Source organism: Beta vulgaris, chromosome 3 (genome assembly GCF_026745355.1).
Source record: "Beta vulgaris subsp. vulgaris cultivar EL10 chromosome 3, EL10.2, whole genome shotgun sequence".
In the NCBI taxonomy this organism is placed as follows: Eukaryota; Viridiplantae; Streptophyta; class Magnoliopsida; order Caryophyllales; family Amaranthaceae; genus Beta; species Beta vulgaris.
In genome coordinates, this window is record NC_079204.1 from 43,178,168 (window position 1) to 43,202,231 (window position 24,064).

The 24,064-nt window shown below is 38.2% G+C and overlaps 1 protein-coding gene across 4 annotated transcripts; it reads right to left on the minus strand.

The window, feature by feature from the left end:
* Nucleotides 1–6,110: 6,110 nt before the first annotated feature.
* LOC104884067 (protein SHORT ROOT IN SALT MEDIUM 1) lies at nt 6,111–23,150 on the minus strand. Of its 4 annotated transcripts, none has more exons than XM_010668661.4 (22): nt 22,898–23,150; nt 21,662–21,735; nt 21,375–21,575; nt 19,864–20,148; nt 17,673–17,770; nt 16,810–17,451; nt 16,663–16,708; nt 15,900–15,992; nt 15,744–15,799; nt 15,231–15,348; nt 12,698–12,909; nt 12,540–12,603; nt 10,989–11,162; nt 10,092–10,122; nt 8,853–10,000; nt 8,679–8,753; nt 8,448–8,522; nt 7,992–8,369; nt 6,901–7,092; nt 6,778–6,819; nt 6,629–6,691; nt 6,111–6,531 (listed from the first exon to the last, which is right to left on the minus strand). In XM_010668661.4, the coding sequence occupies exons 2-22, from the start codon at nt 21,731–21,733 to the stop codon at nt 6,433–6,435; spliced, it is 4,164 nt and encodes a 1,387-aa protein (XP_010666963.2). In that variant the 5' UTR covers nt 21,734–21,735; nt 22,898–23,150; the 3' UTR covers nt 6,111–6,432. The 4 variants fall into 4 exon arrangements, with proteins under 4 accessions (XP_010666963.2, XP_010666962.2, XP_010666964.2 ...); XM_010668660.4 differs by having other exon boundaries at nt 6,901–7,110; nt 22,898–23,149; XM_010668662.3 differs by lacking the exon at nt 19,864–20,148 and having other exon boundaries at nt 6,901–7,110; nt 22,898–23,149.
* Between the last annotated feature and the right edge of the window lie 914 nt (nt 23,151–24,064).

The following is a 24,064-nucleotide window of genomic DNA, read 5'->3' on the forward strand; positions in this document are numbered from 1 at the left end:
TAATGTTTTATTTTTAAGATTTTATTTTATCTCTGTATTATCTGTTAAAACCCCCAGATCCTTGGCCTAATCCTGGTATATATATATATATATATAATTATATATATATATTATATTATATATATATATATATATATATATATATATATATATATATATATATATATATATATATATATATATATATATATATATATATATATATATATATATATATATATATATATATGCGTCTTATTTTCTATTTCCTATGATATATAGCTACTAATATCTTTACTTTTAACGAATTACTAGGTTTCAGGAAGGTCGGTTCACATGACAGAAAGAAGGCATGTTCACCTGATAAAAAGGTGAAGGTAAATGTTTCATGTGCAAAGAACCCACTTATTCTCGATCCGGAGGTGTTGCGAGGCATACTATTCCATGCTTTTGGTTGCATGAGTGCGCTAGCGATTTACCCGATGATAGTGTAATAGAGGTTGTTTTGGGGGCGCAACAATTCAACTACCTTGAGGAGTCATCGACATTCATTTCTAAGGTCGATATAAAGAATTCTTATGTAGGGAAGAGTTGAATGTTTCATGATACAAACTTTCATGAGGTAATACATAATAAGTATATATGTTTAATTAGTTTTCAATTCAACTTCCATAGTAAGTTTACTATAATCAATATGATTTCTCAAGTTATTATATAATGAATTGATTGGAACATCAAGTGGCCCAATAATGTTTGGTTGGTTATGTCCAAACATATTACGAGATGACAATTGCTTGAAAAACAAAGTCGAAATGAAAGATTACATCGAAATGAGTTTCAAAGCATCTATCTTGTTTAGGAGGTCATCATATCATCCTTGTCCCGTATTTTGAAAAGTATGTTTGTTTAGCCCGCTTTACTTATATTTATTCGATAATTAAGCTCACTTATTAATTGTTCAATGATTAATACTTCTTTTCTTTTTGCTTGAAATAGAGCTTGACAAGCTACGGGTTGGCCAATCGTGGCAGTCCAAGGACATCCATAAACAACCTCTGGCCTATCATTAGGCCTTAAGTGTCGGGTTAATTAAATAGCAGAATCTTCCAGGGCAAAGTCAAAGTCATGTCGAGTTAGGACGAGTGGACGACGCCCGACCCATGTACAACTTTATCCATCTGCCAGATTGATATAGTTGACTTGTTGATATTCTTAGTACACAATAATGTTGAGTTGCGAATATCCGGAGAGGTTCTTATTCTTAAAATTGTACTCCCTCCGTCCCAGAATACTTTTTACACTTTTCTTTTATATCTGTCCCATAATACTGTTTACACTTCTATTTTAGGATAAGACCCACTAATACTTTAATCATTCTACCTTTTAACTATTGTCCCACACTCTCTCTCCTCCAAATAAAATAACACTACTCTTATTATCTACCAACTCTAAACATGGCCCACATTCTCTCTCCTTAAAATAAAAAAATACTACTTTGACTAACTACTAACTCCTATCACATCTACTTTTCAATAAAATAACAATTGATAACCAAACAACAATTTATCATTTAAAACTACGTGCCTTGATAAGTGTCAAGAGTATTTTGGGACGGAGGGAGTAATTGTTTAGCAGATGATTTTCAAGTTATGTATGACTAGGGATGGCAACGAGTCGGATATGGATCAAGTCCTTATAAACCCAAATCTAAATCCGTTTTCAGAAGTTAGATCCAGATCTGTCCCAGATCCAACGAGTCTACAAATATAGGACCTAAATCCACATATAGCGGATCCCATGGGTCTGAATCCAAAACATATCCATATAGTTTACACTATATTGTCTACTTTTCCATATAAATCTAATTTCACAACTAAAATCATGGATTTTACCACAAATTTGCAATTAGATTCCGCAATGTTATGATGAATTATAATCAACAAATTTAGAATTAAACAAATTTCATGAACACAGCAAATTAACAACATTGGAGATGACTTTCAGAACTGATAACATATTGAGACAATTAGAATTCACAATATAGTACTCAGAAAACCCAAAAAAAAAATCACCCCCTAAACTAATCGACAAACTTCAGGCCTAATTCCCTCTCTTTCTGTTTTTGCTCCTCATTCAATATGTGGTGGTTATTCGTCTAAAATTCATTGTCATCATATAGTATGACCAGTAGTTCTAGGCAAATGCTCGATGGGTAGTGACTGTGTTGTGATTTATAAACAAGTGCTAATTAGTTTGTGCAATCAACAATAATCAAGAAGAAACGTGAAAATGAAACAACAACCAAGTAATGAAAAGAGGAAAGAAAACAAGAAATAACACACCAAGATTGACTTTAAAAACCCGGGCTGTGGGAGAAAACCCAACAAACTTGCACTATGGAATCAATGAAGAATCAATGTTGAACATACAACACTCCCACAAACTCACACTCTCTCCTAAAACCCTAGAAAAGATGAGATTCAAAGTTTGAACAATGAGGTTGTGTGATACACCCTTCTAAACCAGAAAATAGGGTACTTATACTATAAGTAATAAAAGCAATCCAACAGTCACGACTAATACTTAAATTGCAAAAAAAAAAAAAAAACACGTGCACATTAGGGATGTCAGGACGAGCTTGAAGAACTGTATGTCCGAGGGCATGGATGCTCAACCATTTTGCCTTGAACGCAAAACAACAGCAACAAAACTGCCAGTCCGGGTCCCAAGGGTCACTCGTCCGACGAGCTGCCACTTGGGCATATGCTACACACCTAGGTGTGGGGGGTGCCACCAAACTGCCTAGAAGGCAGAAACCACAGCACAAGGGTCACCCGTGCCACCATAGTTGTCGCCCGCCTGAGCCCTCCAGTTGCCCGCCCGGGCTGCTGTTGCTCTTCCTTTGCTTTTTCGTTCGGCCTTTACTTTACCATCTCCACTAACCCAACAATCTCCCACCAGGAGATCGGTTAAGCAAGAGAACATCATACCATAAATACACAAAACCATCACCATGATCTCTCCCTTCATTGGTCGTAGCCAATCCCGCTTCCCCTTCACCAAAGAAAACGACACCGAGGTCTCAACCAACCCCGATCCAACATCTATCCAAACACATCAAGGTCATGCTCCCACCTAAATGCAATCCCGAGCATCACCACCATACTCCCACCTAGTCTAAGCATTCCCATGACAACACATCTCCTCTACAACAATAAAAAGGCATTGAAGTTTGCGCTAACTCTAATACAAAGACATCAAAATCTACACCGACTTTGATTCTCTACAAATAACCTCCAAATCATTGCACCATTGCTACATGAACTTACACACCCTACTACCTCGGAGGTTGGATCACCTAAGAAACAAGCACAACCAAATGAAGATCCCTTCCTGTACAACTAAGGAAGATCAGCCACTTCCTCTGCAACCAAGGAAGATCATTGAGGTCCAATCCAACCCCAACAAAGCATAATCATCACTTAAGCCAAAAGAAGCTTCTCATTGTTCTAGAAACAAACTCACATTTCTCCTACAACACTATTTGCTCCACTTAGGATTTTTAAATAACATGCTTGTATGCCTCCCTTCACCTTGCGCGCTTACTCGTCAATTTGCCACCGGGACACTGCTTCACCACGGCTCTCATCCCTTGGCCCAGTATCGATAGATTCCCAACCAAACAACACCTTACATGAAGTTCCCATCCCAATTTCGGACCCCTTTCTTGTTCCCCCCCATTGTGTAGAGTGTTCCACTTCTTGTTCCCCGAGTTATGACCACAGCTCTCTTAACAAGCTTCCAAGAACCACCATCAAACACAACCTTGTGACCCGATATAGCATGGTGAGGAATTATGAGAAGAATCTGAATCCAAGACCCATTCCGGAGCACCCAACCAACTCTTTCGAATCATCCATGCTTACCATCAAAATATCGGAATCGTACTCCGAAATCAAGTTAGTGGATGTATCTTCTTTTTCATCACTATCTTGAACTTTCTTCTTCCCTTTTTCATTCCCCTCTTTGGACAATCTCTCTTCAAATGCCCTTCATCACCACAACCCCAACACAATACATGTGCTTCCCCATTCGGTTTACTATGCCCCGTTGACTTCGATCTTTCATGACTTGGATTTTCCCTTTGCTGATTCCTTCTCTCCCTACTTTCACTACTATAAGCATCACCCAATGATTCATCGAACTCTCTCTTCCGAATGCCCTCACATCATCATACTTCAACTTCTCTTTGCCATAGGAGTTGCTAATGGGGGTCACCATAGTTTCCACATGATAAGGGTAAAGAAGACAACAATATCAATGCCTTGACTTCATTTTTAAATTTGATATCCACCAAAGACAATTGACCCAAAACCAAATTTGATATCATTGATGTGTTCGGCGGCCTAACTACCATCAACCATCTCCATGTCAAACAAACGACGCATCAAGTATACTTTGTTGATGGCCAATAGTTTTTCATACATACTTCCTCCATTTTTAAATACTTGCTACATTTTCCTAAAATCGAAATGTCATATTACTTGCTAAATACCATAAATGCATCCCTTTTCACCTTAATGATTTTAAAATACTATTAAAAAGTTCGTGGTCTCTCACTTTCTCCTTTAAATACCCATACTTTTTCCTTAACAAATATTTTTTTATTCAAAAGTGGTGATCCCCCCACTTTCTCTCTCTACCTTTCTTCAAAACTTCTCACTTTCTCTATGTAGCATCTAAATAAAAACGGAATAAGTACTTGACAAGGTTTCCATCAAACTCGTCGTTGCCGCATTATTGACATTAAAAGACACACTCCGGGTAAAAGGTCAATCTCACAATTCCAAGTGTTTTCCTATCAAGAACTTTCCGATCCTACTCAAGCATACGACATGGTATCTTTCCCACAAAAGGCAAGTAAAGATTCTTTTGATTCAAAAGATCCCCCATTTGCATTTATTCAGAATCCAAGATCTTTACCATCACCTCTCAATCCTCAATTTCCTATTTTCCATTGTTAATTTTACCCAAAAAATTCAAACTTTGGTTTTTCAACACCAAAAAAAATCCAAACATTAATTTTTCAACCACAAATCCTAGTTTACCAACACAACACTTAATCACTTTTTTAAAGTTAAACCTTAACTCTTGATACCAATTGTTGTGATTTAGAAACAACTGCTAACTAGTTTGTACAATCAACAATAATCAAGAAAAAACATGAAATTAAAACAACCACCAAGTAATGCAAGTAATGCAAAGAGGAGAGAAAACAATAAAAAAAACACTAAGATTAACATGGAAAACCCAAGCTCCAAGAGAAAAACTCACAAACTCACTCACTATCTCTCCTAACACCCTAGAAAAGATGAGATTCAAAGTTTAAACAATGACGTTGTTTGTTGCACCCTTCTAAAACCAGAAAATATGATCTTTATGATACAAGGAATAAAAGCAATCCAATGGCCAAAATTACAACTTAAATCGCATAACATACAATTGTAGGCTGCTCGGGCGGACTCAAAGAACCGCCAACCCGGGCCAAGTCTTCCGCCTGGGAGCAGGGATGCTCAACCATTTTGCCTCGAAGGCAAAACAAAAACACCAAAACCGCCCGCCAGGCCGAAAGTCTCCCCTCCAGGCATGTATGCTTCCCGCTTGGGTGCAGGGGGTGCCACCTAACTGCCTAGAAGGCAGAAACCACAGCACAAGGGCCCGCCCATCTAGCTTCAAAGCCTGCCCGCCCAGGCCACCTCTGCTGCTGCCTGCCCGGGCCCTCTAGCTGCCTGCCCGAACTGCTGCTCCTCTTCCTTGGCTTCTTCGTTCGGCCTTTGCTTCACCATATCCACTAACCCAACAGATAGATATAGTCTAGTTGTGAATATTTAATATTAAATTGGATGGTTCGACGAATGTAGATTTAAATTTATATTACATTTTTAAAATCATTAAAAGTGGATAAGTAGTGTGCATATAGATTTTAGGTGGATACAGATATGAGAAATGGGTATCTGCATTCCCATTGTCAGCCCTAAATAAAAAACAGTACTCATAGGATCAGAAGCATTAGTTGGAACAAGAGTCATTTTTTAAGGAAATGAAGAACCTAGCCACCAGAAAGAAGAAACTGCACAACAGTAAAGATCTAGCTATTCTACACCGTTTAATCAAGGAAGTGTGTACAAACAGGGTAAAGTTTCCCGTATCAAAAATCTACACTACGGAGCCATGGAGGCAACGCATTTAATTACCAAAAATTGCATCGGTGCAGACTTGCAGTGTATGCGTCACCTCCCCAATCCAACACATTTCAAACACTTTTTCCCACGATAGCCAAGGAAATAAATACCATTCAGAATAGTTGATTTCTTTCAAATGATCCAAGGTTTAACTGTTTAATAAATCTAAAGCATCACCATACAGTAACAAAGCCAATTCCAAACCAGGCAATTATTTGTCCATGTCAAGAGACATTCTCACCAACTTCTCGTACAAGATGCGGTCATCCCGTCCCGTGTTGCTTTCCAACAGAGCACTTTGCACAAGTTCCTAAAAGAAGATGACTATATCAACCAACAAAATCCCCAACAACATATCATAGATAAGTATGACGAATGAGAGCATGATAGTGTCAGCATGTTCTAACCTTCACATCCCGATGTGAGAGAAATTTCCCAAGGTTGTGAACAATCATCCTCAGATCTTCCACCTGAAATGTTTAAACATAATTCCTAGTCCATAAATTAACCAATAAAGGGGTGAAGTAAGACTAATCGGCAGTTTATAAAGCTTTACCCGAACGTAGCCAACTCGATTGCGATCAAAGAACCTAAAAGCCTGACAAAATAAAAATCATCACCATCCATCAGCAGAAATGATAACTCAAATGAGGACTAATATCTAAGACCAGCAATGTACCTGCAGTAGTTCCTTATCCACTGGTGCAACATCAGCTGACAATTTCTTAGAAACCTCAGCTCTCACTTCCTTCGGTTTGCTTGGCTCTGAATCACCACTAGCCTTCTTCTCACCACCATTGGTACTATCTTCTGCAGTTTGCTTTCTTGCGTCTTTCTCCTCACCCTGTTTCTTACTCTGCTCCGCATCAATCTTTCCCAGTTCAACAATCTAGATTAGAAGCAAATAATACACAACTATACATAAGTCGAAGCTGAATATAGGTAAGTTCTTTGTGTGACTGAATGAGAAAGCCCAAGACAAATGAGTAAATACACATAATATAGTTTTCAAAGGTTAAACAAATGCTGAAAAACCCCCCAACCTGGACCTCCATATCACTATAAAGTTAGGAGTAACACACTAAACTTATACGCAACAAAGTTGTCATATTGCAATGTAAGCCCTGGAAAGTGCTTAAACACAGAAGATATCTTGGATGAAAGCTGGAGATCAATAAACTTAGATTCAAGAGGGGGGGGGGGGGGGGGGGGGGGGGGGACCTAGTGATGCAGGAATGGCTTTTCTTACGCAACAAAAACTCAGCCTACACAAGCAGTATAGAAACTGAGCTACCTTTACACACCTCCTTTACTATTTAGGAGGCAACAAAGTTGTGAAATTGTGATGCAAGCGCTGTAGAGAGTAAAGTGCTTAAACACAGCAAATATTTTGGATGAAAGCTAGGGCAAGAAAATCCAGATTTGGGGCAGGCAGGCGACTAGTGGAACGGGATTAGAGATTCTTCCTGAGTCAAAACCCGGCTTCCACAAGCAGCATAGACGCTTAAGCCTACCCTCTCGCTAACCACAGTTACTCTTTCATCCGCCCAGCCTTTTTACAAGTTAACTTTGGTATGGGCCTGAGCCAGCCAACAACTATGACCAGCTTGACCCTAAGGTGGAAAGCACTTTAGGCTCTGGATTTTCAAAAACGATATCTTATTTTCAAAGTTCGCAAGGCAATCCCTTTTCTAAAGAAAAGACAAAAACTGATCAGGAACCTTCTTTTTGAACCAAATAGAGACTAATAGGACTATTAGAAATATTCACCTCCTTGGACGAGTCTTCCCGAGGGCTGGCGTCCTGCATATCTTCTTCTTCTTCTTCTTCTTCATCTTCCTCTGGGTCTTCCTCCGGGTCCTCCTCTTCCACCATATCTTCATCATCTTCTACACTAAGCTTTTCAACCTCGTCAGTTTTCTCTGATTTAGTACCCATTTCAGCTGCGCCATCCAATTTGGCCATCAACTTATCATCACCAGAACGAGTTTCATCTTTTGCCGGGGTTTTACTAGAGTTTTCTTCAGTAGGAGAATCTTTGGTTTTCTGACGCTTTGCTGATGTCTTCTCCTTTCTCTTGCTGTCAGCATTTTGTTCCCTTTGTCTTTTTCGACTATTTCTTTTGGTGACAAACTTAATGCGCAATTTCTGTAAAAAATAGACATGTGAGCACAAGTACATAACATACTCTCCAGAAACACAAAAAGTCAGTACAAACCCTAGTACCTGTAGAAATGTTAAAACACGACAACCCATCTGAAACTGAAGCATTTCATACAAAGACTCCGCAAATACTGACAGCTGTGACATTGAAAACACCACCATTATGAACTAGTAGAATTGGCTGATAAACATAGACAAGTCACAGTAGCACACTGAAGAAAAGCCATTCAGCTATTAAAAGTTTGAAACACAGGCTAAATTAACAAAGGGAGAAAAAAGAAAAAAGTAGAGGACCTCAAATGTTTCTTCTTCAACATCCTTGTCAGAATAATCCAGCAAAGAGTCCAGAGAAAGTGACAATGATCGTAACTGCAGCAAATTTTCCATAATCATGTAATGGCATATTAGTGGAACTATAAAATACGGCCTACAGGGTAGAACTATAGAAATGAGAACTCAGATACATACTTTAGTAGCCCTGTCACTTTTCGTTTGTAAAATCAATCCAGGATGCCGAGGAGGTTCTTCAGATTTTTTTCTCTCCACATCTTTGCTTGATTTGCTTCTTGGTTCATCTTTTTTATCCTTTTCCTTCCTCTCCTTCCCATCCTTCACCTTTGCCTTTCCCTTAATATTTTCCTTGCTGTCGGCATGATTATCCTTCTCAGGAACATTTTTAGTCTCAGAAACTCTCTTCTCATCAAGTCTCTCTTCTTCCTTTCCTTTAACCTTGCCAGCAGTCTTCTCAGTTTTACTTGATAACACCACATCATTGTGCTTCTCAGAGCTCTCTACTTCGGCTTTTATTGTCGAAGATTTTTTAACCAAGCTGCCACCCTCAGTTGCCTTGTCTTCGGGTACTTGGGCATCACCTACAATATCACTTAACTTCCCAGCATTATTCGTTTTTCCATCCTCATTATGAACCAGAGTCTTGCTGTCGCTAGTCTCACTGTTGGCTAGCCCAGCTGTGACCTTCTTTTTGGGCACTCTCTTGATAATTTTCCTTTTCACTACTCTTTTTACAGGTCCATCCCGCACCACAGTAACTCCAGTTGCATCGGATTTCACCTCCACTATATCTTCAGCAGAATCTGTCTGCTTACCACTTTTCAAACCAGATTCTTTGTCCACTTCTTTCACAGTAGCATCGGCTTCTGACAGCTTTTTTGCTACTTTCTTCCTGGTGAACATTTTGACACCCACGACATCTGCAGGCGATGCGTCCAGCTGACAAGCAGTTTCTGAGTTCACATCAATAGCTTCAGCAGCTTTATCTTCTAACTTGCTATTGTCATTGCTTCCATCTTCACCACCAACTACTTTATCAGTAACCTTCTTGACAATTTTCCTCACTATTTTTTTCTTTGCAGGCTTCAAAGTCTTTTGAGCACTAGTATTAGCTCCTGCTGCTTTTTTCTCTACATTATTGGTGTCATCAGTGAGTTCATCCATTTCTTTCTTCTCAGCATTTTTGGTATTTTTCTCTCCATCTTTGACAGTCACACTAGCCTTCTGCACCTCTCCATCTTTCTCTTTATGAGCATCGGCAGAGTGTCCAGTGCTAACAATCTCCTTTTTCTCAGACTTTTTAGAATCCCTTGGAGAAGTGCTTTCTGCAACAAAATTAAAGGTAGAGTAAGTTCATCTGTTCATATGATAAGTAAAGCAATTTACAAAAAGTTGCAAGCTCCAGTAGACCAGTACCTTTAGAAGGATTCTTTTTCTCTCTGAGTTTCTGCATAAAATAATATGTAGAACACCAATAAACAAAAAGGTGTCAACTATTCAATATAAAGCGATTAATCAACAGCAACCACAAGCTTCAAGATCGAGTATTTATACAATTTTTCTTTCTGAGTCCCAGAAGAGAAATAAAAAGCACCAAGGAAGATTTTCCAGAATGCAGCAGTGATCAATTGGACGATGGGTACTTTAAAAATGAGCCACTTTTTTCTTTGTTTACTACTTAGTTTCTTATAGTGGTTAAATTATTGCTATCATTTCAAAGAGGTAAAGCAAAGCTATATATATATACACACACACAGTCCTTCCATCACGTATTAATCTATTAACTTTGACTGGCACATAGTTTTCGGAGTTTTATTTGACTTCTTATTTTATTGATGATAGTTGGTAGTAGGGTATTTTCTTTTATTGGTAGTTAGTGTATTGTGGTTGTGGGGCCCAACTTTTTGAAGGATGAATTTGGGAGTGTGTTTCTTTATCATTGTTTGGACCCCACGTGAAGAAAGAGAAATAAGATAAAATTGGTGGGATCTTTCTGGCTTACCCATATAGGAAGTGTATCGATTAAAGTGGGATGGACGTATATGGGAAATGTTTCAATTAATATGAATCAAGTAGAAGAGAAAAGCAAATTTTTGTAAGATTTAAAGAAAACATATAAATTTCATACATGTTTCCGAGTCTGTTGAAATTTGGATACTGTTTTGCAGGGATCCCACATATTCAGATATAAAGAAGTTACCCACAAGAATGAGAGATGAAGTAGCTTTTTCGGAGATTTCAAAAACAAATGGTGATGGACTTAATTAAAAATACAAAGAAGCGATGCAAATAAAAAATTGTTTAAAGACATACCTCTTTCCCTACAGAGAGTTTCTTCTCACGCTCTGCAACAGCTTTCTTGTGTGCCAACCACTGCTCTCGCCATGCATTTAAAGAGGGAAGACAGTCTGAAAGATCTGGAACGAAAAATACAGTAACCTCTCTATGACTAAAGAAGCCATCCTTGCCAACTCTATCATAGTGTATCTGCAGACCAGAGCACCATTAAAGAAATTAGACAACAAGATTCAGTTCAAAGTGCGAACGAAGTAACGAATCCCCCATTTTAAGGTACCATCCCCAGATACTCTATCTAAGCTCAGAGTTGACTGATATCTGCAAGCACCTAGCCTCAAAACATAGGGTTAATTTATAGGATCATCAAAAGAATAAGATATTCCATCCTGCCCAGACATATTGCCAGTGACTTATGTTGTGGTCCAGAAACCTTGTGCTACATCATCCAAGGTTGTAGTTGGACCAAAAACCAGCAACAATATGGGCTGGTATAAGCAAAAAGAATCAATAGATGATAGAATGCAAACTCACTGATGAGAATATGGGAACAAACCAAGGCAAACCCACTTAAAGCACACTCTCTTATGAAAACTTCTCTCTTACTTTATCTTATTTTTTGGAACATTTTACTTTTCTATCTTGCTTTTGGTACATCTCTTACTTTTTTGTTGTCCAAAAAATAGTGGAGGGAGTAAAAAGGAGTGTCGCCTAATGGCCCTAAGTGCAATAAACTTAAGCAATAGCAATTGAAAAACAAAGATCATAATCCAGTCACTCGTTGAAATGCATAATGATGAGAAAATAAATAGATATGGAGGGAGTAAAAAGGAGAGAGACCTAAATGCAATAGACTTAGGCAATAGCGCTGGAGAGCAGGGATCCTAATCCAGTAACTCGTCAACATACACAACAACAATCTAATAACAATTATTTTCACAAAAACACAGGCGCACGCGGACACGCACACACACAGACACGCACACACTCACGAGGAACACACACAACCCCCCCCCCACCACACACAGAACCACGCGCGCGCGCAACCCCACACACACGAGCAAGCGCACGGGCAGGCAAGCAAGCACGCACACAGACGCATAAACGGTTTTAGGATGTTGAGTGTGAGTGGGTTCGCATCATAAATGTGAAAAGTAGTTGGTTTACTATAGAGGATTCTTGGGATGACTTAGCCTCTCTTGTTTTAATGCAAAACAAAGTATAAAAGGGCCCCAAATTCGTATATGAGATAAGTCCAATAAATTTCTTTGACGAGATACCAATTTATTGAAGCATTTTAGCAGTTTCACTTTCACCTAACTACATAATCAAAATCATGTGTCGTACACAGGCTTATATACTTATTTTTCTAAATCAAAGACGATTAGGAAGATTATCCTACCTACAATTTTCTCAACAAATTATGCTTTGGAAGCCTGATAAACAAGGGAATAGAGAAATAAGACTCGATAAAAGATGATGCAAAATGATAACCGATCTTAATGAGATAATCAATTCCATCAACAGAAACCCCGTCTAGAAACTAAATCCAACATGCCAAAAGCTTACCTCAAGAAAACGATTCCAGTTCTGACAGTTCTGCAGATCAAGATGACTCATATCTTTTGCATACCTACAAGATAATAATTTATCTGATTTTTAACTTTCCTATTAAAAAAACCATTACTGATAATCAAGTGATCAAATGGACATATAAACACTCAAACCTGAGTACAGTCCGAACTAATGATGAATCATCAAGTGATGGATCTCCACCATCAACAGCATCCCAAGGGCCTCCAATTGCCATTAAGGTGCGATCTTTTTTTAATACAGCAAACCTCAATAAATTGCAAATGTGTGGAATTCGATCATCTGAAGTTTTCTCAGAGGAGAGGTCTTCAGTAGCACTTCTGCTGAGCCCACTCATCAAAATCATCTGTAACAAGTGAAACAGATGAAACGTTGACAAACTTGATCCTGGTTGTTAATATGCCATCACAGAGCAGGGAGATTACACATCAAATTAATAATATAGACTCTTCAAAAGTTAACATGCCAAATCAGTCATTAATCGCAACTTAATATTTGCCATGCAAAACAAATATTGGTTTCAAAAATTATATTTGCCAAGACATAGAACAGGAAATGGCATTCAGTTGAACACTGTCTCCTGTATTCTACAGCTGAAAGTATGAAATTGTAACAATCTAATTATATAACCACCACAGTCTAATAAACAATACTGTAAGAAGCATTTGTTACATGGAAGCACGTCTATCCAAGTTTCAGAACCCAAAAAGGAAATGCAGCAAAATCAATCCTTTAGCAGAATAATTTCACCTCAGCACACAGCACTGTTGTGACAGCAGTACACCACAAGAAAGAGTGGGAGACTAAATGCTTCCAAAGCCAAAAGCTGAAAATTTAATGAAAACAGACTCAACACATTATTTTCATCCAATAAAACTACTGAACCTCATAATATGCTTCAGATTTAGCCATGTAGCACGGGAATCGAAAGAGGAGCCAGAACAAGGAAGCATCAGTACTCAAAACATAAGGAAATGTAGAAACCTAGGGATCCTAGAACAGAGGCTATATCAACAATCAAGTGAGTCATTTGCATTCTTTCATCAATACACAGCAGTGTCACCAGCAAAGTGAAGCTATGATAGTTGGTAAGATTTGGAAATGCAAGTTGTTTAAATTGGACCACATGCAAAAGAGACACACCCATGTTACGGCTAAATCAAACCTATTTAAAGGGGGGATAGAGGAAATTAGGTAACATGGTACGAGTGTACTGCATGACCCAAACCACAAAGATGTAGTCACTATATTTCCGAAGATAAGCTTTCTGATAAATAAGAAAACAAATGCAGCACAAATAAATAAAGTTTCACACGTGAAAACCATTTTAAAGATAGAGGTTTAAATTGAGATCTAATCACAGCTATAAATATTATTAGATTAGGCTGCATTGTTTTAGAATAAAAAGCCACATAAAATGAAGCTCCTCAGAATGGGAGAACCATGACATCTATGACATAGAACAACATTAATATGATACAGAAATCAGACTGCCACAGACAGGTTCCCCTGATTTTCAGTTTGAAGGACCCTTGATAATAAATTGCGTTTCATGATTTACTACAAGATCTGCAGCTCAACTAGTCATCAAAGGCATACAAGTCGATCCGAACCGACCTAAAAAGGGATAAAACTGCAAATGGGAAAGACTTTAGAGTAAGTAATCACATCGCGACCCATTCTCATCATGGGAGCTCGCCAATTGTCAGCCGAGAAAAAGAAGATTCAGACCCATTCTCAAATTATGATATTTGAAGAAATTTCATTGGGGAATTTACTACTTATGATGAGTCAAGCCAGAAGATGTCTTTATTGAGTTCGGCCAGTGAGCTGCATGAGGGAAGTTCACTGCTATATTTTTCTTTTTGTACTTCATACCAGCATAATTTTTTTCTCTTTTCTCAGGCAAAGCAATGAAGGGTTAAAACTTAAAAGTAAAGCTTTACACTGCATAAGTTTGTCCTTGCATGGTTATCCTAGGGAGAGATCTATACTTTCTATATTCAACTTAATTGCTCGACTTATCCAAATTAATTCCACCTCCTTTTTACGTAAAGAAAGTTTCGTAAATGTTACAACAGGTGGCACGAATGCATTTTAAAATCTTTCAGAGAAGAGAAATATATAAAGTGCATACATTATTTTATACCAAATTCACCTACTAACAGCTCACCAAAGAAATTAGCACTTTTGTTTGCATTATAGCATAGATCCAAAGCATATATTATACATTGTGTTGTCTTAACCTGAGTTTTGCTGAGCTTATCAGAACTAAACTTAACTGAACTTACTGGAAATCATTGGAACTTCTCTCAGCTTATTTGAACTTATTGAAGCTTGATTTATAACTTATTAAAACATATTGGGTCATTTCTCAATTTATTAGAACTTACTTATTTTTCCTGGAGACAGTTACAGTGGATACAACGCACCCTGAGACTAGAACAAGAAGTTTTCAAATCTTAGGTACCCCATCACGCCTATACACATCTTTTTTAATAGTGTTTATGTAACCTCTACACATGCTATAAAACTTCACCTACAACAAATACCTTTCTAATCCATTTTGTACAAAGTTTTCAACTTACAGAATCCAAGGCATAACACACATATTTTTCCTTTATTTTTATGAGCTAGGAGGGAAAGAGAGTGAGGATAGTAGTGCACCTTTGCATTCCAAACAGTGCTCCGATGCTCTGCATTAGCGAAAATTGTATCGGAATGCTTGGCAGACAGCTCCTTCTGATCCGTACCACTCTCATCCTCGACAAAATCATGCTCAAAGCTGTTTGCAGAATAAATTGGAGAAGAGCACAAAACAAATACTGCTTCATACATTAACCTCAAAAGAAACACAGGAAAACAATGGCAACAATTTTTTCCCAGATTAATCACACAAATTGTGCTCACTAAACTCAGCTGTGATGTACACCTTTAGCTGATAAAAATGACATCAAGACGACAAAATAATCACGGTACTCCCAGTCTACCAGTGCTAAATAGAATTGCTGACAATATACTCGACCGCTTACATGTATGGCACAATTTGCAAATAGGAACATTGGGATTTTCCAATTAACTACTTGTTCTAGGATATGGATTTCAACTTCAAGCGCATTTGCGTTAAAGAGAGAGAGAGGTGCGGCTAATTGAAATGGGAGAAAAAGATAAGAGATATACCTGACAGGAGTGCACATCGGAAGTTTCAGATTCTCTCTAGGCCAATTAACCACCACCTGCAAACAGAGTCGGATCAGGATTTAACCAAACTCAGAAGTTCAAGCCATAAAGTTCAGCAAGTTGAAATAAACTACAATGATCCAAAATTTCACAAACCTTTGAGAAATCTGATGATATATAAAGCCTTGGGTAGCGCTTATCTAGTGACAAATAATCCCTCTCAACATCTACCAAACGAGAAGTGTAAACCTGATGAAAGAAAGTTCAATCAAAAGAAGATTACAAAAGAGCTGCCAGCAGAAGCAAACCAAATGTGCGTGACATAGGTAAGATGTGAAGAGCATCATTGGCATGCACTATCAAAGCCAAAACAAAAAATACAAAAGAAAACAAAAACAAAGGAAAAAGAATGGCAGACCGCTTATATCCTCATAGATGGACTAGACTACTGTACAGTGGACAATGGTAACAAATAGAACTGATATCCACAATCCCAAGCTCGCCAGAAAATTCATGCTACTGATATTTTTTATGTTCTTCTAACCATGTGGGTTCTTCAGTACCATGTAAGGGTACGTAAAACGTGCAAATATGGAAAGAAGAGGAGCAGGCCAGATAAGTGAAAGAAAATGCATGGATTTGAAAGGAGTGAGCATCAAAAAGACGATGGGCATCTGCTAGACTCGAAAGGCAAATTCAAAAATGTAAGAATGCAATCAAGTACCAAGAAGAACAAACTAAGTCAAGGCGAGTACCCAGAAAATCCACCAGAAATTTAAGATACGACTCGCCCTAGAAGGAAGAGAAGGAAATATGAGACAAGAATTCAACCAGCATCCAGATTAAGATCCCCATAAAGAGGAATCAGATGATACAAATTCTAATACATATAGGCTAGACTCTTTTGGTATCTCTTTACCTTGCAAACATATTCTCTCCTTTTTTCTTTTACAGGTGAATGAACCCTTCAGCGTAATAGAACAACAAGTTAGTCAATAAGCTGCAGATAAGCGAGCAGCGATATATAGAGAACTAGAGCATGATAAATTCAAACATCATGATCCACCTATGAAGAGCTTCACGGCGAGGAGAGTCCCGTCTTGAGGATTTTCCATCCTTAGCTAACGAGGAACCGCGGCGATCCTTAGATGCTCTCGGTGGAGTACGTTCACGCCTACTTTCAAGTGCTCGTTTGCGCTCACGGTCACGTTCACGCTCCTTATCTCGGAGCTCCAAAAGGCGCTTCCTTTCACGCTCCTTTTCTCGTTCTCGTTCGCGGTCTCGTTCTCTTTCCCTTTCTCTATCTCGCAGTCGCTCCCTTCGACGCTCCTCTTCCCTTATATCAAGCTCACGAGCATATCTATCATCTTTCTGATCATCGACTCTTGAAAGTCCACTACGTGATGAAAGGTTACCAGGAAAGTCAGACTCCAGAGTAGTTCCATGAAGTCCTTTCCCCATGCCATAGTCCCTACCCGGAGGCAGGCTCACTCCATAACCAGGATTCGCAGATGTTTGAGCATAAACAAGATCATCCACATTCCTCTGAGGAGCTGCTCCCAAGATTGAAGGAGCAGGTTGTCCGCCATATGAAGAGTTTCCAACTACTGGTATACGAGGATCAGCCTCAAGTCTTCCTCCATAAGACACAAGCTCTTGGGTTGGATGACGATATGTACCACTTCTTACAGCAAGATAATCAGCTTGTCTGCCAGAAACGTGTTGCTATTCAGTGGAAAAAGGGAGAAATATAGTGCATCTGGCAATGCTGTTTGCAGGCAGCGCAAATTCAAAAATATGGCAGTGGTATGACAGCATGAGAAGAACTCAATGATGTTGTTCATCAAAAGATTCTTAGAGCAATAGATTTTAAGATGATATAGACAAAACTTCCAGGTAGCCTATAAAACTAACATGCATCATAAGTACCTGGAACCTTCATGAGGAGCAGATTGCAGTGACTGAGGTTTCAGCATCTGGTCTTGTCGAAGAATTGAAGCCTGTTCCAGACGATCATACATCTCGGTCTGTCCAACAGACAAAATTTTGAGAAATTAGTTACCCAAACATATAGCAGATAACTTGTACAACAGTCATGCAATCTAGCAAGTTTAATGATATCTAGAGAGGGTACAACAGGAACCTTAGCCCTGGTAAAGCAGAAAAGTGATCTCCAATAGAGATAATTGAAAACAAACTTCCACCAATGACCACAGTGATAGAGAAAATGATTGCAGTGATAGGTAGCTATAGCATTAGTCATAACAAATATGTAACTAATACAATAAGAAAAAGATAAACCATACTTTTAGATGGACAACATATACCCTTCAAAATATCATCTAATAATATTTCTATTAAGAAAAAATTCACTATCAGAAAACTACTACACAAGCTAGATGTTTTCAAAAATGGAAAAACCACCTTTTGACAAAATATGTCATTAACAAACTACAACTGATATGATACAGACCACTTTGATCCGGAAATTTACTTGAATTTACAGATACATGCTTGGCTAGTGATAAGATGGCAAATGTAGAAAATTAGCATATTTACAGCTGCTCAATATTTAAATTAAAACTTCGAATTAATTTATTAGTCTTTATGATCATTTGACACCCCCCCCAAACAAGTGCTAATATATACTACTATTAACTATTATTAAAATTCGACGATAGTTCAAAAGATAAAAAAGAAAAGTATTGTTGGCCCACATGGTTACACATGCACACCTCACTCACTTTTGCTCAGCATTTGGGCATATTCCCCTTTCTTTCTCTCTTTGAGATCATGACCCCTATATGTCTATCCTCTTTGGCTGCTTATCCTCCTCCTAATAATATATGCTACACCGGCCCTCTATCCCGGTACCCGTATGAGCTACGCAGTATCTCCATCTACATCTCTATGTATGCTATCAACATGTGCTCCAACCACCGTCGCACTGCAATCAAATGTTTCGGTGCTCTAATTTAACATACCGGGACTTAAAGTTGCAGTTAAGATGATCGAATTTATCCAACAAAAAGTGCAATTGAATATTGCTTGAAGTTGATCATTGAACCTGAAGATGGGTTTTTTCCAAATCTTATCTCCTGTTTTTAGAAAGTTGGCAGATGAAGGCTCTGGTGGTGGGTGGTTCTTGGAGAGGACGTTGTTGTACTGCTGGTTAGGACAGTGGTAGTGGCGACTGTGGCTGAAGTGGGTGCCTAAAATATGCAGTTAGCATATTAATAGCATATTGGGAGGATTTGAATTAGTATATGAAGAACAAAGATAATGCTATAAGGATTTTGTGGACGTAGTGATTAAGGAGGAGGTCGGGGTAGTAGTGGTGGAGGTTCACACCAAGACAGTGGTTCTGATGGAAGGATGCTGAAGTGGTTCCACCACAGGGTGGTCTGTGGCAGTGATACCGGGCCTTCTTGTGGAGGGTAGTTTTGACAGAAGGTGATGGTGAATCTGGTGGTGGATGTGGTAGGAGCGGTTTTTAGTTTGGGGTACCAGTGATAGTATTGTATTCTTGTTACTGCTCCTGCTATTCTTCAAACTACTTGTTTTACCTCCTGCTCTGTAAACTTTGTTAAATTGACATACATTATCAATCTATCACACCTCCTTCGAAAGAAAATGAGGGGGACATGAAGTAGGCCAATCTCAAGAGAAGAAAAAGTAATAAACATACAACTACTAGCAAAAATAACAAAGCTTTTGTGCAAGCAGAGGGAAGACCATATTTTTACAGCACAAGAAAGCAAAAAAAAATTGGTGTGCATGCCCTAAGGATAAGTACATATCATCAGCCAGGTATGCCAAGACTATTAGTTGTTATGTCAGTGGACAAGAACTTTAAAATGATATATCTTTGAACCTCAACAAAATTGCTGCATTGATTATCTAAGTATGCTGAAATTACTTGTCAGCAATAGACACAGACATCAAATGGACAAAAAACAAAGGTTAAGCTTTAAAGAAAGTAAAAGAATGTGCCACATTACAAATAGCAACCCCCCCCCTCTCCACTCCTCCCCTTCACCCCCACGCAAAAGGTCGGGATATACCATTCAACAAGCATACATAGTTCAAAGAAATAATAGGCCAAAAAGAAAGGAAAAACCTTATGAGTATAACCAACAGAATCAGCGTATCTCCCAATGGCCTCAACTGGTAGATCCCTTCCTACATAAGCCCCCTGCCTTTCAACAAGTTGCCTTCTCTCAAGCGACGCATACTCAGCCATATTATCAGTGATTGATAGCTCAGACTGGTGCCCATACCCATGGCTAGAATTAGCCACATAATCTTTAGAGGTGTACTTCGGGGAATCTGCTATCCCTGAACCATAACCGGTACGCCCCTCCATAGCAGACGGCCCAGAACTCTTACCACTTATCGCAGTACCCTTCAAAAAGAAAAGACAATAACAACTTGAAGTACAAAAGGCAGCCAGCTCCACTAAAATGTGTCATCAAGTAATTTCAAAAGCCAACCAAGCAACTATAAGGTCAATTTTGGTCGATAACATTTTGGAGATGAGGCTTAATAGCAAGCACAATTGTGCCAAACATAATTGAGGGACAAACAAGTTAGAGTCACTTACTTAGAGCTGAATATCCTATTCTTCGGAAACTGATTGAAGAAAGATGTCCTCAACTAGGACGGAAATGAGACAATTAGCAAAGATAACACCCTCCCGATTCCTCCTCCCTCATCTCCGACCAACACTATAAATTTTCTCTCATCAGAAACCCCCACCACTCTCCCAAGCACCCATCTCTCTCATTTTATCCCCTCGCTAAGAGAAGAATGAAGGCAAATAGATAATAATCAAATACTTCCTCCGTTTCAAAATAGTTGCACCATTTGGCATTTGGTCACTATTCATCAATCAACTTTGATAAGCTTTTTCTAACCATTATATAAGAAAAAACAGTCAGATGGGACCTTGTTAAATTAGTCTCAATACGAGGATTTCAAATATCAACTTTTTATAATTTTTACTTATAGACAATTAGAGATATCGAGATACAAAAAAGCGTCTTTGCAAACGTGAAAAAGCAAATGGTGCAACTATATTGAAACGGAGAAAGTATATCATGATCTCACTAACATTTTCAAAAGAAAGGGAAAACTGAATGAAATGGGAAGAGGAAACATGGAAGTCCAACAGTTTAAACAAAGATGGCACAAATTTGGTAGAGGAAGGACCAGCTATACACAAGCTCTAGAAGGAGAGGTAGAAGAAAAACAGATGGTGGGGGTCTAATGGAAGAAGGAAGTCAATAACAAGGAAAGAAAAGTAAAGTGGAAAGATGTCAATGAAGGAGAAATGGGAGAGACGAGATGGCTTAGCGAAGGGAGCATGTGGACGCTGGTGCTTGGAAAGAGTACGAAGAGCTTCTTACAATCTTCATGGAGTAGCCAACTTGAAGCCCAACTTCATGGTCTAATTCAACGTCAAAAGTTTAAGAAACCCTAAACTCCAGGTCCTAGAGGTTTAAAGTTGGTATATTTCCCAACACCACAAAGGTAAGGGGTAAGGCGACTCAAAACCTACTCCTGGTTCAATTGATTACATGCTCCCCTCAACAATTGTTCTAATATCTGAAATGACCGTATTCCACTGACCTGTTGACCAGCGCTCACTGAAGTTTGACCATACAAAGAACCGTATTGTCCTCCATACTGTGCTGCTGCAGGATGAGCTCTAAATCCACTGATTTCTTGTTCAAGAGAGCCACCCATAAGTGATGCATGTCGAGACCCCACTGTCAACTGAGAGCTGCTAGCTGGTCCAACAGCAGAATTCCCAGGATATGTAGATGTAGACTGCAAAAAGGAGAGGCAAAAAGAAGTTTAGGGACCAAAGACCCAACAAATGGACACATGCATTCAACAAAGAATAAGCAGATTACATTTTGCCCATATGACGATTGCGGAGTGTAGGACTGCTGCCCATATGGATTACTTCCTCTGGAATTATACATGGCTGCAAAAACAAAGGCACATAAATCAGGTGAATAATTATATCTACTTCAAAGATATGCAGTTCTGAGTCCAGCTAGTATTCTCAGCATCTAATTGTGGCATGCACAAGTCACAAGATTAGGCAGTGCAGTAGAAATTGAAGCGTTCTCTACCTACGTGCAGGGGGGAGAATTAGATAATCAGTTATTCGCATAGCTATACAGAACAAGGTGCTCTTTCAATATGCTTCAGTAACATGGTTTCAACCATAAATGAAAGTCTAAAACTAACACTGTACACATATTTTCCAAGGCTCCTACAATTGACTTCCCTACTTATTTTCTAATCTTCAAACAACTAACACTGTACACATAAAATAGAATCCGTTCTTTCTTTCTGCGATCTTCAGATGAATATCTCTGAAGATAATAGAGCACATTATTACTTTGGTCTAAACATCACCGGACCAGAATGGCGATACTACATGTTTGAAGCCAATTCTTAACAAGAAATGCCACGACAACATTAGTCTAAAACCACAATTGACAAAAAATAGCATTACTCCATATCCAAAGCAAAGTCTTAAGAAGAAACTCTAAGGATAATAGAGTACATTATTACATTAGTCTAAATTCTAAAACCACCCCGACAAGAATGGCATCTTTATCATATATGGCAACACATCGGGACACCAAAAAATAGAAAAAGATAAGAAGAAAAAAAAATAGGGGAAGACAAAGGAGGGAAAGAAAGAAAAAAATGTACCACATTAAAGGTTTTTTGAAAAAACAAAATGCAAAGAATGGGTGCATGTAAGACTAGTTACTACATACTTGAAGCCAAGTCTTAAGAAGAAACGCCCAGATTACATTAGTCTAAAACAACACAAATCAGCAAGAGCATTACTACATACAAAGTCCTCGGGATACGGAGACATACAAAAGAAAAACCATCCCTACAGACTACAGTAACAATATTCTTCAATGACAAGCGAATTTCAAACTTAAAAATCCTGCCTTTAATGAAAAGAATAAAACATTTCAAGATACCAGCAAATGTTCAGTGGGTTCAACTAAAACCCTAAAATCTGTATATTCTTAACTACCAATTAAAAATAAATAAAATTTCGAATTCTTGCTCAAAATGCGAATTTAAGTATTCAAATTTAACACTTAAATTGAAACCTGTAAGATATTGGAAGATCCAAGTTCTGAAACACGTCGAAAAGCTTTAATCTGCCAGCAATCCTCTTCTTATTTGTTCCTCAAATTGGGGGAAAATATTTGATGATGAAATCCGAATTTGTGAATGAAAGGTGGAATGAACGAATTTAGAGGGAGAAAGAGCGCAAATTGGAGAAAGAGGGTTGTAAATTGTAACTTAGGGTTTGAGACAACGAGACTCACCTTCTACTCTTTTAACATTTCTTTATGAGTATTATCCTTCTCTCTTTTTCAATTTTTTTATTTGTGTGTTCTATTCATGTGTTATGGATAAAGAGTTTGTCTTGTAATAGACCGCCTACTTTAAAATAAAAACTAGTTATTAGTAGGGGTGAAAGTTATTCGGATAAAATCCAAAATCCAATCCAATCCAATCCAATCCAAATTAGTAATTCGGATCGGATTCGAACTGTGTTCGGATTGGATTCGGATTGAGAATTTTTCAAAAATTGGATTTTCGGATCGGATTGGATTGAGGGTAATTGGATCCAAAAATCCAATATAACCGAATAGTGTATTATGTATCTGGATTGGGCTTAAGTTCTTAATTGATTTTTTATTATAAAAAAACGTACTCCATAGTCCAATACACATAGCACTTCAATCCTTCCCCTAAAACACTAACTGCACTTAATTCCTCATTTCCTAAATCTACTAGGTTGCTGTTGTGCTTAATTTATTTCATCGAAAAATTAAAGTTTTAAAAAAATCGGATTTTCGGATCGGATCCAATCTAGAGTATGAAATTTCGGATTGGATTGGATCGGATTCAAACCCTAATTGGTTTGGATTCGGATTGAAAAATTGAAATCCAAATTTTATTCGGAACGGATTGGATTAGGCCCTAATCCAAACCGCACACCAAACTTTCACCCCTAGTTATTAGGCACGGGCTATGCCCCAGGTAAGAAAAAATTCATTTATTAATATGATATTTTATGATAATAATACTAAATACAACTTAGCCTAGTGGTTAAGACTTTATTATATGTACTTAAGGTCTCGGGATCCGACCTTATACTATGCGATTTTCTAAAATTTTTGTTGTACATGGATTACATGAACTAAAACTCCCTAGCTAGGGAGAGCGCCACGTGACACAGTTTCTTGTTTATGCACGCCTTTTAA

Bases quoted from the DNA above. Each gene is read 5' to 3' on its own strand.
- LOC104884067 (XM_010668660.4), bottom strand. From the start codon at position 21,733: ATGTATAATTCCAGAGGAAGTAATCCATATGGGCAGCAGTCCTACACT. The intron at 11,163-12,539 runs GTAAGCTTTTGG...TCTGGTCTGCAG, and splicing joins ACTGGAATCGTTTTCTTGAG to ATACACTATGATAGAGTTGG. The intron at 6,692-6,777 runs GTAAAGCTTTAT...TAAACATTTCAG, and splicing joins ATCGAGTTGGCTACGTTCGG to GTGGAAGATCTGAGGATGAT.